The sequence below is a fragment of the Carassius auratus genome, unplaced genomic scaffold (genome assembly GCF_003368295.1).
Source record: "Carassius auratus strain Wakin unplaced genomic scaffold, ASM336829v1 scaf_tig00014207, whole genome shotgun sequence".
Classification (NCBI taxonomy): Eukaryota; Metazoa; Chordata; class Actinopteri; order Cypriniformes; family Cyprinidae; genus Carassius; species Carassius auratus.
The window spans coordinates 578,938-595,570 of record NW_020524479.1 but is presented as its reverse complement, the minus strand read 5'-3'; the positions used below and the strand labels follow the sequence as shown (position 1 = coordinate 595,570).

The 16,633-nt window shown below is 39.0% G+C and overlaps 1 protein-coding gene across 1 annotated transcript in view; it reads right to left on the bottom strand.

Annotated features, from left to right (window-relative positions):
• Window positions 1–303: 303 nt before the first annotated feature.
• Window positions 304–16,633, bottom strand: part of LOC113074279 (regulator of G-protein signaling 20-like) — a 96,871-nt gene continuing 80,541 nt past the window's right edge. Inside the window, exons 4-5 of the mRNA XM_026247039.1 lie at window positions 11,647–11,881; window positions 304–686 (exon numbers count right to left, since the gene is read on the bottom strand). Of these exons, the coding sequence (XP_026102824.1) occupies window positions 501–686; window positions 11,647–11,881 (421 nt within the window). The 3' untranslated portion in view covers window positions 304–500. The remainder of the gene's footprint in view (window positions 687–11,646; window positions 11,882–16,633) is intronic.

The window sequence follows — 16,633 nt, the reverse complement described above, 5'->3', positions numbered from 1 at the left end:
TTGTAAACCATCTAGACTAAAACTACTTGACAGCACCAATTTCCAGTGGCAGTATAATTTTCTGGCCTATCCTAATCTTTGAGGCAAGGCACAATTAAAGCTCTGCTATTTTAAGTGCATATACTTGCACTAAAATAATTAATAAAATATATTATATTTGACAAAAAATAGAACCAGTGCCAAATGTACAGAGTGCCCAAAATGTATGTGTCTAAATAAATAAATAAAACATTTGTAAAAGCCATATGTTATTCCAGTCATTTTACTATATATATATATATATATATATAAAAGGCACTGTCAACAAAATACAATAACCACTGTCACAGAAGATGTGTTTTGAGATGTGTGTAAATATCAGATTTGAATGTCTTGGCTGACCTGATCACTTGGGATGGATGGTAAGTGTTAACAGGGCCAAAGGGATCTATCTGGTCTTCAGGGAAGTGTAATAGGCCTGTATCTAAAGTCTAGGTCCCATGTACATTCATATATGCATGTTAAGACTCATTGACTTGTTCAAGGCTCTGTATGAGGTCTGCGTACATGCTGGAGTTCATATATCGTGGGTAGGAGTCTCGCTGCATGAGCGTGTAGATCTGCTGTTGTGCCTCATCAAACGTGCATGATGAGGGTTCCAGCATGTTCCTCTTGATCACTTCACGTGCACTTGAATCCAGACTTACCTATATAAGCAAAGACAGATTTCCAGGTGAAGTAATAATAGTTAAATTATTCTTAATGGTAGTTCTGTTACAAAAACTGGTGAGCTACTTGGTGAACTGGTGATTACTTCCAACGCAAGAACATTGTTAATACATATAGTATATCATGATTCAGTACATCATGATGTTATATGGGGGAATATTACTATTTAAAATTTTTACAAAATGTAGCTGTAATTCACAATGCATTATGGGTCAAATAAGTTTTTTCAGTTGCTAACAGTATATTTCCATGTCAACTGTAATTCATTTACAAGAAGCAGGTAGCTATCTATCTATCTATCTATCTATCTATCTATCTATCTATCTATCTATCTATCTATCTATCTATCTATCTATCTATCTCTCTCTCTCTCTCTCTCTCTCTCTCTATATATATATATATATATATATATAAAGTTGAACATAAAACAAAGAAAAGACTACACAAAGTGGGTATGTGCACGATAGTTCCTTGAATGAAACAGCCAGGGACATTATAATATATATATATATATATATATATATATATATATATATATATATATATATATATATATATATATATATATATATATATATATATATATACACACACACACATACAGGTGCTGTATCTGGTTTAAGGACCATGGTATCCCTGTTCTTAATTGGCCAGCAAACTCGCCTGACCTTAACCCCATATAAAATCTATGGGGTATTGTGAAGAGGAAGATGTGATATTCCAGACCCAACAATGCAGAAGAGCTGAAGGCCACTATCAGAGCAACCTGGGCTCTCATAACACCTGGGCAGTGCCACAGACTGATCGACTCCATGCCACACCGCATTGCTGCAGTAATTCAGGCAAAGAGAGCCCCAACTAAGTATTGAGTGCTGTACATGCTCATACTTTTCATGTTCATACTTTCCAGTTGTCCAAGATTTATAAAATCCTTTCTTTGTATTGGTCTTAGTTGAGTGTAGTTGTCAGGTCAGTTCAAATGGAGTTGAGGAGTCTGATGACTCGAAGGAAGAAACTGTCCCGCAATCTGACCGTGATGGCCGTCAATGTTCAGCGGAGAGTGGTTGGTATGTGATCTCCTAAAGTCAACAACCATCTCTTTAGTTTTGTCCACGTTCAGGGACAGGTCATTGACTTTATACAAATCCGCTAACCAATGCAAATCCTCTCTGTATGATGATTCATCGCCTTTGCTTATAAGACCCAACACGGTCGTGTCATCAGCAAACTTGATGATGTGGTTTGAGCTGTGCATTGCTGCACAGTCGTGGGTCAGCAAAGTGAACAGCAATGGACTAAGCACGCAGCCTTGGGGAGCTCCAGTGCAGTGTTAATTTCGTTGACTAAATATTTTCGTCATTATTTTCGTCACGAATATATTTTTGCGGACGAAAACGAAACGAAAACTAAAATAGAAGGCACTGATGGAGACTAAAACTATGACTAAATTGATTGACATTATCGTCAACGAATAAAGGACGAGACGAAAATAGACTGTGACGAAAATCAAATCAGCAGACGGGAGAGATGCGAGGAATGAACAAAAGAACCGGCAAAACGGAACAGACTGCATGAGAGAAGAGAACCAATCCGAGCCTGACTTATTGAGACGTGAAGCGAAGGTTTTCAGTTTTTAAATGAGCTCCCGGGAAGACGGCATTCGAAGAGGTGATGTCTAAAAGAGCGACAAAATGTCCACAGCTCACTTCACGTTTGACAACGAACAAAACAAAACAAAGCGTAAAGCACGCGGAGCGCTCATTTGTGGCAAGAACACCACCAATTTGAAAAGACGAGCCACCCGGACATTTTCTCAAATGTAATTTCACAACGATGTTCTTTTGTTTATTGAGCTAAGCAAAATTGGAAGACTGCAGTGCGTAGATGTTGTAGCATTAAATATTACGAACTGAAAAGTACTGTAAAATAGCCCCTTCTTCAAGTTAGATGAGAGCACAATACTAATACGTAATATCATGATAAATACATTTGATTAATACTAATGTTTAGTATATTTTATAATGTTCTACTTGTTGACAATATCACAAATATTTCTATATTAGTCATGTGAAACATGAATGTTCACATCCTATCATTATACATACAAATCTAGCAGATCTATTCAGAATCTATTGTAGTATTTAAAACATACAATATTGCTAGACAAATGAATACCTTATAAAATCTTGTTACTTTTTTTTATCCACCTAGCTGCCAACTTATTAAATATTTACTTTAAATGTATGCACTTATTGTTCAGCTCAGCTGTAAGCTTTAAGGTCCTGGACCTAACGTTATTTTTCTTTTATTGATGGTCAATTGGCAGCTAGTTATTGTTTACATTATCATGACAGTGTTTGTTGCTGCATAAAAGCTTTTGAATCTAAATAAAGACACAGTTGTGTTGAAATAAAGTTGAATTTGTGTTTTATATATTTTGGTTAAGTTTGTTTCCTATACCAGCTTTACAAAATTGTCTAGTAAATCTGTTATTGATTTTAGTCTTATTTTAGTCGACTAAAATACCAAGCAATTTTAGTCGACTAAAATAAGACTAAAATTAAAACAAATCAGATGACTAAAACTTGACTAAAACTAAAAATAATTATAGTCAAAAGACTAAGACTAAAACTAAATTAAAATTTTGTGTCAAAATTAACACTGCTCCAGTGCTCAGTATGGTGGTGCTTGAGAAGCTGTTTCCGATCTAGACTATCTGAGGTCTCTCTGACAGGAAATCCAGGATCCAGTTACAGAGGGAGTTGTTCAGTCCCAGCAGGCTCAGCTTTTCAATCAGGGTCTGAATGCTGAGCTGAAGTCTATGAACAGCATTCTGACATATGTGTCTTTTTTATCCAAGTGAGAGCTAGATGTAGGGAGGTTGTGATGGCATCATGTGTTGAGCAGATTCTTGATGTGCTTCATGACAAGCCTCTCAAAGCCCTTCATGATAATGGGTGTGAGTGCAACGGGTCGGTAGTCATTGAGGCTGGACACTGTGGACTTCTTCAGCACAGGGACGATGGTGGTAGCCTTGAGACAACACATTTCAGCGGTGCTCCGTGCGGTACACTCTGGGGATGTTTGTGTAAATGAGATCCGCATATTTTTGTCTCATTACAAAGTCCACATACTGATGACATTTAGGGAGTACTGTCTTGAGCTTCATGTGATTGAAATCTCCTGTGACAACAAAAAGTCTGTCAGGGTGTGGGTCTTTTGTAGTACACTGATAGCCACATACAATTCACAAAGTGCCTCATTAGCTTTAGCACTGGCATTAGCGCTAGGAGGAATGTGAACTCCGACTACAAACACTGTGGTGAACCGGACGGTTTTTGCTTTAAATACGCTATCGGCAATCTGACTTTTTTTTTTTTTTTTTTTAGCCGATTTTTCCTGAAGTTCACCCGTGTGCACAGACTACATTGTAATCAGTTTCTATCATATAATTTGTGTGGAAGTATTTCAAAATCTGTGCGTTGGACACAGGCAGCCGTTCAGCACTGGAAGTGCAGAGCTACATGTCTGAGGCAAAGATAGCAGGAAGCGAACAGCCGTTGATGTATTTGCGCACAAATAAGAGTCCCTTTCCTGCGCTCACTGAAAATGCATGAGCGTACTGTACCTGTCTGTGCCCAGTACATGCAGAGACAGTGAAGGGATGTTCAGCTCAACTTCTCACGTGTTGTATGAGAAACGAAATGGACTAAACTGTGATAAAAATGAGATGCTTTTTCTTTTTCTTTTTGTGTAAAGTAGAACTTGCATACACATTTGCAAAGCCAGATTTAAATGTCAGTTCTGTATAGGATGATTATTTTTATTTTACCTGAAAATTACATAGACTTAATTTTATTTAATAATAACCTGCTGTATCACACTGAAAAAAAGTCTGTCATTCATCCAATTAAAATTATTCACATCTATATTTTAGAGGGAAACAAAAATGAAAGACACAGACAAGAAACCCAGGAGGGAGGTGGACCGGCAGAGGATCAGGGGGAGGGACGGAGGGCCAGGTCCATAGGAGGAAAACAGACAGAAGGAAAGAAAAAAACAAACACAAAAACACAAGTCCAAGAAGGACATCACGTGACGCCCACCAGGGCGGAGCAGAAGACAACCACATCCGTGCAGCCGAACCAGACGCCCCCCAGGGTGGAGCAGAAGACCACCACATCCGTGCGGCCGAACCAGACGCCCCCCAGGGCGGAGCAGAAGACCGCCACATCCGTGCGGTCCAAGCAGACAGCTCCCAGGGCGGAGCAGAAGACCACCAAATCCGTGCGGCTGAAACAGACGCCCCCCAGGGCGGAACAGAAGACCACCACATCCATGTGGTCGAATGAACAGGAGGACAAGTCTGATTGGGCAAGTCTGAAACAAAGAATATGAACAAGTTAAAGGTAGCCTCCGTGGCCACAACAGGATCATTCGGATGCTCAGAGAGTTCGACTGAGACGTGGCGAGGCTCTGGAAGTTCTGCAGAGGCGAGGAGAGACTCTCGTAGATCAGCCGATACGTGGAGAAGCTCTGGTAGTTCATCAGAGACGTGGAGAGCCTCCGATAGTTCAACAGAGAAATGACGAGACTCTGGTACTCTCATGGTGTTTCTACTGGGTTCCAGAAGATCAATGCTGACTTGACTCTGCTCATGAAGATTATTGGTGACTTGCATTTGTTCATGAAAATCATTGGTAACTTCTATTTGTTCATGAAGATCAATGGTGACTTGCCTTTGTTCATGAAGATCACTGGTGACTTGAATTCTCCCATGAAGAACCTCGGTGACTTGACTCGGTCCTTGAAGATCACCGGTGACTTGACTCTGTCCCTGAAGATCACCGGTGACTTGACTCTGTCCTTGAAGATCACCGGTGACTTGACTCTGTCCCTGAAGATCACCGGTGACTTGACTCTGTCCTTGAAGATCACCAGTGACTTGACTTGGCTCTGAAAGGTCAACGGTGACTAGCCCTGACTCTGGAAGGTTAACGGTGACTAACCCTGACTCTGGAAGGTCAACGTTGACTTACCCTGACTCTGGAGGTTCCATGAGCACCTGACTCGACTCTGGAGGGTCCATGAGCACCTGACTCGACTCTGGAGGGTCAACCGGAACCTGACTCAACTCTGGAAAGTCAACGGGCACCTGACTCGACTCTGGAGGGTCAACTGGAACATGACTCAACTCTGGAGGGTCAATGGAAACCTGACTCAACTCTGGAGAGTCAACGGGCACCTGACTCGACTCTGGAAGGTCAACAGGAATCTGACTTGATTCTGGAGGATCAACTGCAATGTGACTTGACTCTGGATGGTCAACAGGAATCTGACTTGATTCTGGAGGATCAACTGGAATGTGACTCCACTCTGGATGGTCAACAGAAACCTGACTCAACTCTGGAGGGTCAACTGGAACCTGACTCAACTCTGGAGGGTCAACTGGAACCTGACTCAACTCTGGAGGGTCAACGGGAATATGACTTGACTCTGGAGGGTCAACCGGAACCTGACTCAACTGTGGAGAATCAACGGGAATTTGACTCGACTCTGGAGGGTCAACCGGAACCTTACTCAACTCTGGAGGGTCAACGGGAACGTGACTCAACTCAGGAAAGCCCACTGTAGCTGCCATCCTCTGCAGTGGCTCCGGGCTGGTGGCCACCTTGTGCAGTGGCACTGGGTTGGTGGCCATCTTGTTCTGTGGTGCTGGCTCAGCAGACATGACGTGAACAGTCTCTGGATCAGCAGACGTGACGTGAATACTCCTGGGAATCTCTAGGATTGTTGACAGCATGGAGAAATAATCCAAAAATGTCTCATCGGCCATCTTGGGCGTTGGCGCTGAGCTGGCGGCCATCTTGCATCGTGGCGCTGGGCTGGTGACCACTTTGTGCTGTGGTGCTGTGCTGGTGTCCATCTTGCCTCGTGGCGCTGGGCTGACGGCCATCTTGTGTAGTGTTGCTGGACCTGCGGCCATTCTGCGCAGTGGCTCTGGGCTGGCTGCAATCTTGTGCTGTGGCGCTGAGCTGGCGTCCATCTTGCCTCGTGGCGCTGGGCTGGCGGCCATCTTGTGCTGTGGTGTTGGGCTGGCTTCCATCTTGCCTCGTGGTGCTGGGTTGGCGGCCATCCTGTGCAATGGCGCTGGGTCGGCGGCCATCTTGTGCAGCGGCACTGGGCTGGTGGCCATTTTGTGCAGCGGTGCTGGCTCGGCAGACTTGCGCATCCTCTACCCTCTCCGTCCACAATGGTGAGACGGCGGCTCCCATCCATTCCTCCCGAACCCAGGGTAGACGGGGGGCCATAGTGGAGAGTGATGCCGGACCTCCTCTCGACCACTCACTCCTAAACGACCTCCCCTGGTCCCACGAAACACGACCAGGCGGGTACCTCGAAACCATTCCTCTCCCTCTCGGTGGGTGGAGAGGAAATATGAACAGACATACCGCTGGATCTCAGTGATGGAGTCCTTCTGTGACGATCGTGTACCCAGAGAGACACAGGGAGAGCGAGAGATCCAATTGCAGAAGTCTTTATTCAGGGATAATCCAAATCGTAGTCAAAAACAATCCAAGGTCTAAACCAAAAGACAGTCCAAAAATAAACAAACAAGGAAAGGGACAGGAAAGGGAACTCAGAAAACAAGAGGACTTGGAGGACGAGCAGACTAGGAAGAATCTCGGGGAACGAGAATGCTGGATACGTGAAAGGTAAGGACTCCATACAAACAACAGGAAAAGACTGGTATTTATAGGGAGGCTAATGACAATAAAGTGACTGCACCTGGTGCAATTAACAGGAGTGCAATTACTCTGATGACAGGACAAGACTAGAGGAATTCTAGTGCCTACGGTGAAGTGCCTAATGGCAAGTGAACCCACTAGCGGACATCCAGGGAAACAGAGACTAGACAGCGTGACAAGTATAAAAGAAAAAGTAATGTAAGGGAAAAAAATGCCATTGAGAACAAAATATTGGGCCGTGCCACAGGGACCTATTGTCCACTAACCCACCTCCTCAAAAAAAAAAAAAAAAAAAAAAAAAACATTTTCTAAAGGCCAAAATGACTATAATGTTATATTAAAATGTTCATGTAGAAAAATTTGGGATGCACTAGGCTACCTGTTTCAGCCACATATATGCCCATTGAAAATGAACGCATTTTAGTACAATGCAAATATATTAAAGAGCTAGAGATAGGATGACTAGTTGCGAATAAGTATTGTTATGGTGCAAAAAGTCAAACTTCAGAGGCATGTCATCAATAACCTTTAATGGAATGTAAATGTACATCCAAGCTTAGCTGCAGGAATCTGCAAGGGCAATGGACAAGAACATTAGTGCAGGCTTAATAACAATTACACTTGTATGGTTGTCTATATACAATAAACATTATAGTGCTGTCAAAATTAATGATTAATCCAAGTGATTAATCAAAAACTAAAAATGAAAAATAACTCATAATCCTGATACCTTCTTGATTGATAGCTTCCTGTATTCACTACATACGTTTGCTATGTTCGGGGGGTAACGAGTTACAAAGTTGGTAAAGCCTAGTTATCACAACATTGTCAATCGCGTCATCAGTCGCAAACGATAATTTATTAAAACGTCTCGCTACCGAACTACCTACAGTAGCTTAATTTGTGGAGGAGGAAGATAAAGCACCCATTTGGTAAATGAGCCAGTGAGAAATAATGACTTTTAAGTAGGGTCCAGTGCCTTTTCGATACTTTTAAAAGGTACCGGGGCCTAAACTGTGCCTGAACCGATACTTTAAAAAAAAAGAACCTCAAAAAACAAACTATGGATAACTTTAAAGAACATTACAAAAATTTGAAATAAATCCATAGCTTCCACCTTGGATGCTCTCATTTCCCAAGTTGTGCTTCCCTTAATCTAAGGCTAATAAATGTATTTCACAATCTGGGTCATTATTTAAGACAAAACCACACATAATATTTCTACTGTATCTCTGTCACTCACTCTGATATTTAGTTAAAATGAGTGCTGTCTGTCACTGTCTTTAATCAATTCTGTGAATTACTGTATGCTCATTCTTTATAAAGTAGCAACAATGTAGTTTTTAAATACAGTACTGTGCAAAAGTCTTATGGAAAAGAAAAAATAGTATTTTCACCCCCAAAAAAAGGGTTTTAAGCCAGTTATTTATATCTTTTGCTGTATTGTGTCAGTAGGAAATATCAGTTTGCCATTAATCTTAATAATAATCTAGTGCGATTTTGAAGTTTGACAATGGCAAAATGAATGTTTGGAAATGTAAACTGATATTTTCTACTGACGCACTACAGCAAAATATATAAATAGCCGAACACCATTCTTTTAAGTGAAAATACTAACGTGCCTAAGACTTTTTCACAGTAGCTAGTGTATGTATAAAGTACGTATGAATAAGTGTAATTAAAGTATGTGTTCGTTCATATGTGTTAAGGGCTAGATTTTCGCTGGAGGAAACGGCTGTGATGTGATGAGCAGTGACAAGCAAAAACTTTACAGTAGATGAGCTCACGTTGAGTCAATCGAATGAACAAACACGTGCGCATATTTGCATCGCTTTGATCATTTCACCTTCAATGCATTGATTGACATTCTGTCTACAGTTAAAGGTCAATTAGTGCAATAATAAGTGCTGTAGTGTAATTCATCAAATATCCCACCCATCATGTTCAAAAATAAGGAGCATGACGCTGTAATCCAAGCAATGAAAGTAGATGTAATAGACGAGTGGGATGACTTTTTTTACAAGGTCATTTTTAATTTTGATGATTTTGTAACATATTATCACTGTAATAAAAAAAAAAAGTAGATTCATGGTAGTTTGAATAAATTTTATTAGTGTATAAATATGTGACTATGTTACAGCACCCCTAAGAAGGGGAGCTAATCCTTTTCTGCTCACAGGTAATTGGAGACGAGTATTGTTCCCATATAGTTTTTTGTAAAAAAATGTACTCAGTTACTAATGTAACCTCGGTTCCTTTAGATACGGAATGAGTACTGCATCGTAAGCCGTAGGGAAAAAGTCCCTTTTCTCCAATTTCTGAAACCTTTTCAATCACACAGTGATAACTGCACGACCGTTGATAGAAACAAACCAATGGTGGCACCGCCACACGAGCCTATGGTGAGGGAGCCCGCCCAAACCTGCCAAAAGGGGCGGGGCATCGGGCTATATATTCAGCTGTCTCACCCAATGCAGACTGATTTAATACGACTGGAGCGACGACATGAGGTGTCCTTGCGTACAGCATGACAAAGCATGCAGTACTCCTTCCGTATCTAAGGGAACCAAGGTTACGTTACGTTGACAAAGTCATCATCGCTCTATGTGGATACCTGGAGCTGTATGATACCTATTCATACAAGTACTTCTACAGAAGCCCCTCCCATGACGTGAATTCACATCTGTTGTGAAGTTAATTTCACATGCGAATGAAGTGAATAAATTCAAAATGTTCAAGCATCCAACTACGCATGAATAGTGCGATTTAACACGGAGCATGACTTGATGCGCGACATTGCAGAAAATGTGCATTCACAAATGTTGCCTATGTTGATTAAAATATGGAAAGCACTTTCAAATGTAATAATATGAGGTTTTCTCCAGAAATGTTTTGCCATATTTCTTCAATTAAGGGTGATTGCTGCGTAATATTTGTGTTTCCGTTTGCCTGAACCTCGTAAAGTGAATTGCGGGCCAAACAGAAAATCCCGCACCCTCCTTCACTACTAATACTGCGACTATTCTTAATTCTATAACAAATTTGTCCATTCTGGTGCTCAATTTTAACGAACTGATGGCTCTTGATGACAATTTGAATTGAATTCCACCAAAGTGCATGCTTGTTTGTGTTTGTTAAATGCGTAACGTAATGTGAGTAGGTTTGCTCATGTCTGAAAATAATTTGACATAAAAACAATAGGCTATAGCTTATATTTCTTTAGTACATTTTTTAATTAATGTAAAAACTAAAATGAATTGTAAAAAAAAAAATTGAAAGTAATTTCTTTAAATTGTGTTCAGCATGGCGGGCCGCATTTGAATTCATGAAGGGCCGTGGGTTGAGAACCACTGGAATACAGGAAGACAGTTTTATCCGAGTCCTTGATCTCTGTCAGATTCAGCCAGAGGTGGCATTCCAACACCACCAAGCTGGCCATCGAACGCCCGATGGTCTTGGCGGTGGCCTTAGTAGCGTGCAGGTCCAGGTCCGTAGCGCTGTGCAACGCCTTAAATTTGGCCGGGTTGTGCCTCACTTCATCAATGGTGCGGAGGAGCTTGGCCTGGTACAATCGAAGCACCGACATGGAGTACAGTGCTGAAGCTGCCTGGCTGGCTGAGATGTAAGCTCATCCTGCGAGAGCCAAAGTCGTCATGGCTTGGACGGGAGGGTCACCTTAGACTTCCATCCAATGGCAGCATGCGGGCACAGGTGTACGGCCATGGCTTTGTCCACTGGAGAGATCTTCTCATAGCTCTTCTGCCCCTCACCGTCAACCACATGGCATGAGAGGCAGATGTTTTGAGGAGAGCAGAGTAGTCTAGTCACTTCGGTTGCTTATTTGTCTCGCGATAGTTGGTAACAGTGTCTCAATCAGGTATTTTATATTTCATTTAATCATATAGCAGACATTTATGGAAAATAGAAGCAAGCAAAACCAAAATAAGAGCAATAAAATGCAAATGCAAAAAAAGTCTCGGCAAGTATATTTTTTTCTTCCTGTGAGGTGACAGGAAGAAAAACTTGTATATAAAATAGTATTTTATAATAGTATATATAAAAAATGTATTATTTAAATCCTAACAGCCTTTTTTTTCTTTTTTTTTTGGCCATACCATGTATATTCATATTTAACCACAGTGTGAGTAAAATTTAAATGCAGAGTGTGTAATCATGTTGAATCATATACCTCTTTAGGTGACAATACAGAAATGTAGTCCTCATATATTTGTTTCACGGCCTGTTCTACCATGGGTTTGTTAGTCTCTTTCTTTAGATCCTCACAGGCGAGCCAGAACTTCAGGTTTTCTTCACTAAACTCAGTCTTAAGAAACTGTCGGAAGTGCACACGACCTTGTGCACTTTTTATTAACCGTTCAAATGAATCTCCCCATGTGTGCACCTCCTCCAGAGTGAGCTGAGGCCTATAAAAGAAGTGTCAGAAAGGAAAGTTCAAATTTATTTATAAAACACTGAATAAAACAATTTTAACCAAAGTGCTGTACAAACATTAAAGCAATTAGGAGAGAAAAAAAATCACAACCATATATCAAATGTAAAAAGAGAAGCCTTAAAAAAAACTGTTGAAATATATCTTAAATAAAGAAAAAAGTAACACATATTACACTAGCAAACTTCACAGTTATCTTTGATCAAGTGCTATCATAAAAAAAAATTCAGATGGCTTTTAAACTCACTGAGCGTCAGTACATCCCTAATATATAGCATCAGGTTGTTCCATAATAAAAGCATTATCCCCTCTAGATTTAATCTTAAACCAAGGAATAATACAATTTTTCTGTGATTGAGAATGTAAAAATCTAGTTGGCTTTTGCTCCTGAATCCGCAATATACGATGGAACTATCCACCTAATTTTGCAACGCGAAAGTAGATATGATGATGCACTTACTTATAATGTGTTAAACTTTAGTTTCACTAGCCGGTAGGTAAGAAGCGTAGGAGTGATATGGTGGGCACACACACAGAACACTACTAAACACCATGATGGTAAATATTTACCACACCTACGGTGTATGACACACTAGAAGGATGAAAAGAAGAAGTGGCCTGCCATAACTGTTTTAATATTTTGTTTTGTCGCTTGGAGAAGACGGGTCTTCAATACAGAATTATAAAAGCACTGAGGCATATATCAGTAACGTTATCTGCAGATCAGAAAAGTCGGCCGAGTGCTGGTACATGAAACAGAAAATGAAATTTGTGTTTTTAAAAGCAGACTGAATCCCAGTACTGTTATGAGATTGCATTTAGGATTTAGATAACTAGTAAATGATTGTATCCTTTTTCTCTTTCATTACTTATATTTTTGAAGTACTAATTATTTATTTATTTTTTGTTCTTATCCGTAAACTGATTACTATATCAGTTGCAGAATTAGGCAATGCATTTTATTTGCATCTAAAATAGAAGTTGTAACTAAAATATATGTGTGTACTTTTTATATATTTATATATAAAACATTTTTATTTTGGATGCAATTACTCGTTTTACAGTACTATTCAGAATGTTTTCCATTTTTCCATGAATTAAAAAAAAAAAATAAATACAAATTAGCCATTATTTACCTAGCATTGCTAAACTATCATTTTCAGTAAGGAGAAAAAATCTAAATAAACTGCAACTTGACATTTTAATTGTGTGCATTTGTGTGTGCATATATAAGGAGAAAGAAGTATTATAAGATATTTAAAAAATATTTGTGTAAAAACAGTATATTTAATGGTCACACTGAATAATTCCCAACAACTACACAATGTATCCAAATTTACTACACCATTCTAAATTTCATATAAAATGACATGGAATGTAGACTCGTGCTCCTCTTCAAAGTATTCAGCAAGATCTCCTTTAAGTAAATTCAACTTCAGCTTCATCATGGTCATCAGAATTTGATCCATTATGTGCATCTTAAGTTTAGTATTCAACAGTGTACAATAAAGAGCCTGTGTCATTCTTGAGAAAGGCAAGGGCTAAGGTATCTTCACTGTGGAACTGTATTGCCTTGTATAACATTATTTTATATTCTGAGGCAAAAGTATGTCAATCCCTGGACTTCAGGCATTACTGTACTGAAGGGGAAGCTGCAATGGCCCCATTTGTGCGGTCTCATGATCACCTTGCTCATCTGCAAAACACAACAGTGAAGTCAGTCAGATGCTCAGAAGAAACTGATAAATTCTCCAACCCCTTTTTACAGAAGGTGTTACAAAAACAAAGTAAAAGTATTTTGTACATGGCACCGTTGTGTTCCCGTCCAAGAACAGTGGTACTTTTATTCAATACAATCACCTGTACCTGGCTTTCAAGGATAGCTCACCCAAAAATGAACATTTTCATCATTTACTCAACCTCAAGTTTTTCTAAACCAGTATTCAAGTCAAGTCAAGTCACATTTATTTATATTGCGCTTTTAACAAAATACATTATGTCAAAGCAACTGAACAACATTAATTGGGAAAACAGTATTACTATGAAAGTGAATGGGACCCAAGATTTGCTTACAAGATTTGGATACAAATTAACACAGGTTTGGAACAAACAGAGTAATTTAATTAAAAGTAAATTACAGAATTTTACTCTCTATGCGCTTTTTTGTAACAGTTTTCTACCGTTATCAACAGTGTCATCGATAAATAAATAGTTTAAACAATGTCTTTTGTTAGAGCACATAACTTAACAAGAAGCTGTAACATACCTATTAATGGATGTATCCTTACGAGATATCACCTCTGAGTCTTCACTAGAGCATCGTTTCTTGGGTTAATGGATGATTTTCCATGGGTCTGCCATCAAAGAAGTGGAAAGAGCAAACGTACGGAAATTTCAATGGTTTCTTTAAGTTGAAGGCTTTTAGTTTTAACCAAAGCCGACAAGCTTCTTCTGCAAATCATAGGGTGCCTTCATCCACATTCAGCTCTGATGAGTGGATTATGTTAAAAACAAATGTCTTGCAGGTATTTTTTACTTTTTAGCTATTATGACACCCCCTTTTTAGACATATAATAAGATTTTAAAATTAGTCCTAAAATAAACAAGAAACCAATTCAATGAATTGAAAGGTGGTATAGAATGCAAACATCGTTTTTATAAGGTGTTTGAACACAGTTGTGTGGCCGCACTGTGTGAAAATAAAATGGTAAAAATTCACCCACTCATTGTTTTATAATCCCAATAAATCATAAACAGTCTCTCCACACAAGCAGTTCCGGAGATACAATGTCAGCGCCAAAGATCCATTAAAAGTGTCGTGTGTTGGGATGCAACAATGAACATAGAAGTCTCCATAGACATTGTGGTTAAATTTGATCTTCGTAGGAAATGTTCCTAAAAAAAAGAGACAAAAAAAATAAAGTCCTATACATTTGTGCTAACATTTTACACCGGACTGCTTCATAAACGCAGGTCAGTTCAGTGCTGGAGTTTTGCAAAGATTTCCCTTGAAAGAGGGATGATTGACACCGACGCTTCGTGTTAGCCCGCAAACATGAGCTCTTGAAGCTCTGCACTCTTCTGAAAAGGGAGACGGGAGCACCAGCTCATTTTCATTTAAAGGGGACAAACACAAAAAGATTTCTTTTTTTTTTTTTTTCTAAAGTGGCTCAGAGGATCTATAGGTATCTGTGTAAAACGAACAGTGCCACACAAAAAAAATAAATATATATATTTTTTTGTTTTGTGGCACTGTTCGTTTTATACAGATATTTTTTGTTAAAACAACACAAATATATTTAGTTTCCTGGCAAATTATCATTGTATTGTGCTTAATCAACTTAAACGGTTTAATTTTCAATTTTACTTAATTATTAATCGTTAAACTAACGTAAAGGGTTTAATTTCGTAGTTAAAAAAAAAAAAAAAAGATTTTCCAATGCATTTGATGATGATGGGACGGAGGGGAGAGCAAGAAGTACCCATCAGGTAAGAAAATCTAAAGTTTTCCTTGTGTTAAGTCTTTCGTTTCTCTTAGAGTTTCTGTTTTGAGGTGCTTTTGTTTTGTAGTCTAGTTTTTTGTAACTGGTTTTTTGTAACTGGTTTATTGCACCGTTAATAGATGATTTTGAGCGTTTGGGAGATGTGAAAGTGCACAACTCTCTGTGATGTATTGTCTTTATATATATACACTAGGGCTGAAACAGTTAGTCGACATTATCGACAACGTCGATGATAAAACAAATTGTCAGCAAATTTTTTGGAGTAGTGGTTTGATCTCGTATCTGCCGAATGTAAGAGCCTGCAATAATGCGGTTTGACCAGTGTGGCGCTGTAACGCAAGACTGTAATACACTCTCCTGATTCAATTCAAAAGAAGAAGATAACACTTCAGTTTAAGCAAACTGAGCTGATCCGAACCTTGGAGGAATATCTCACTAACTGCATAAACACAACAAAAACTGACCGCGATATAACAGCAGCTCTAAAGGACACATTTGATTACAACTATGTGGATGTTTGCACAAACTCTGAGGTTCGGCACTCCAGTAAAGAAAAGTCCAGTCACGTTTATTTATATGACAGTCCTTTATGCAATAGATAACATTTACAGTATTAAACATGAAATTAGTCAGTGTCGCTAGAATTATAACTTGATTTCCTGTTATAAAGCAGCTCTCCAGTGTGGAGCTAGCTAATGATCAAATCATTTTATAAGTGGGGGGAAAAATATTTCATTAAAGTTTTAGCTCAGCGCTAGATCAAACCAAACTGTTTTGATTATCATAACCCAATAAGGTATTTTAAGAGAGACTGTAATTATTAATACATTTTTTATTCAAAAATAACATTTCCTATCACTTACTTTTACTTTTATTATACAAATGGCTTACAATAAGAGATGTTAATAGGCAGAATGATTTGTCATTCAGCTAATTCCTCATTTCTCTATTCAAATGGTGAATAGGAGTTTCTCTCTTGTCTCATTTTGTGTGCCAAATATATTTATTTGTATAAATTAATTGTATAATAGTAATACATAATGAATTTCAAAAGCGGAAGTAATTGCTTTTATTTGTTAGAATATGTATATTTTAACTAATTGCAAAAGCTGAATAATAAATAAATGTCTAACCATGAAATGTCGACCGAGTTTGGAGACCTGGCTTAGCACAGTTAAAGTCTTTAAAGTTTTATGAACATGGCGGTGTGGTCATACAATGAC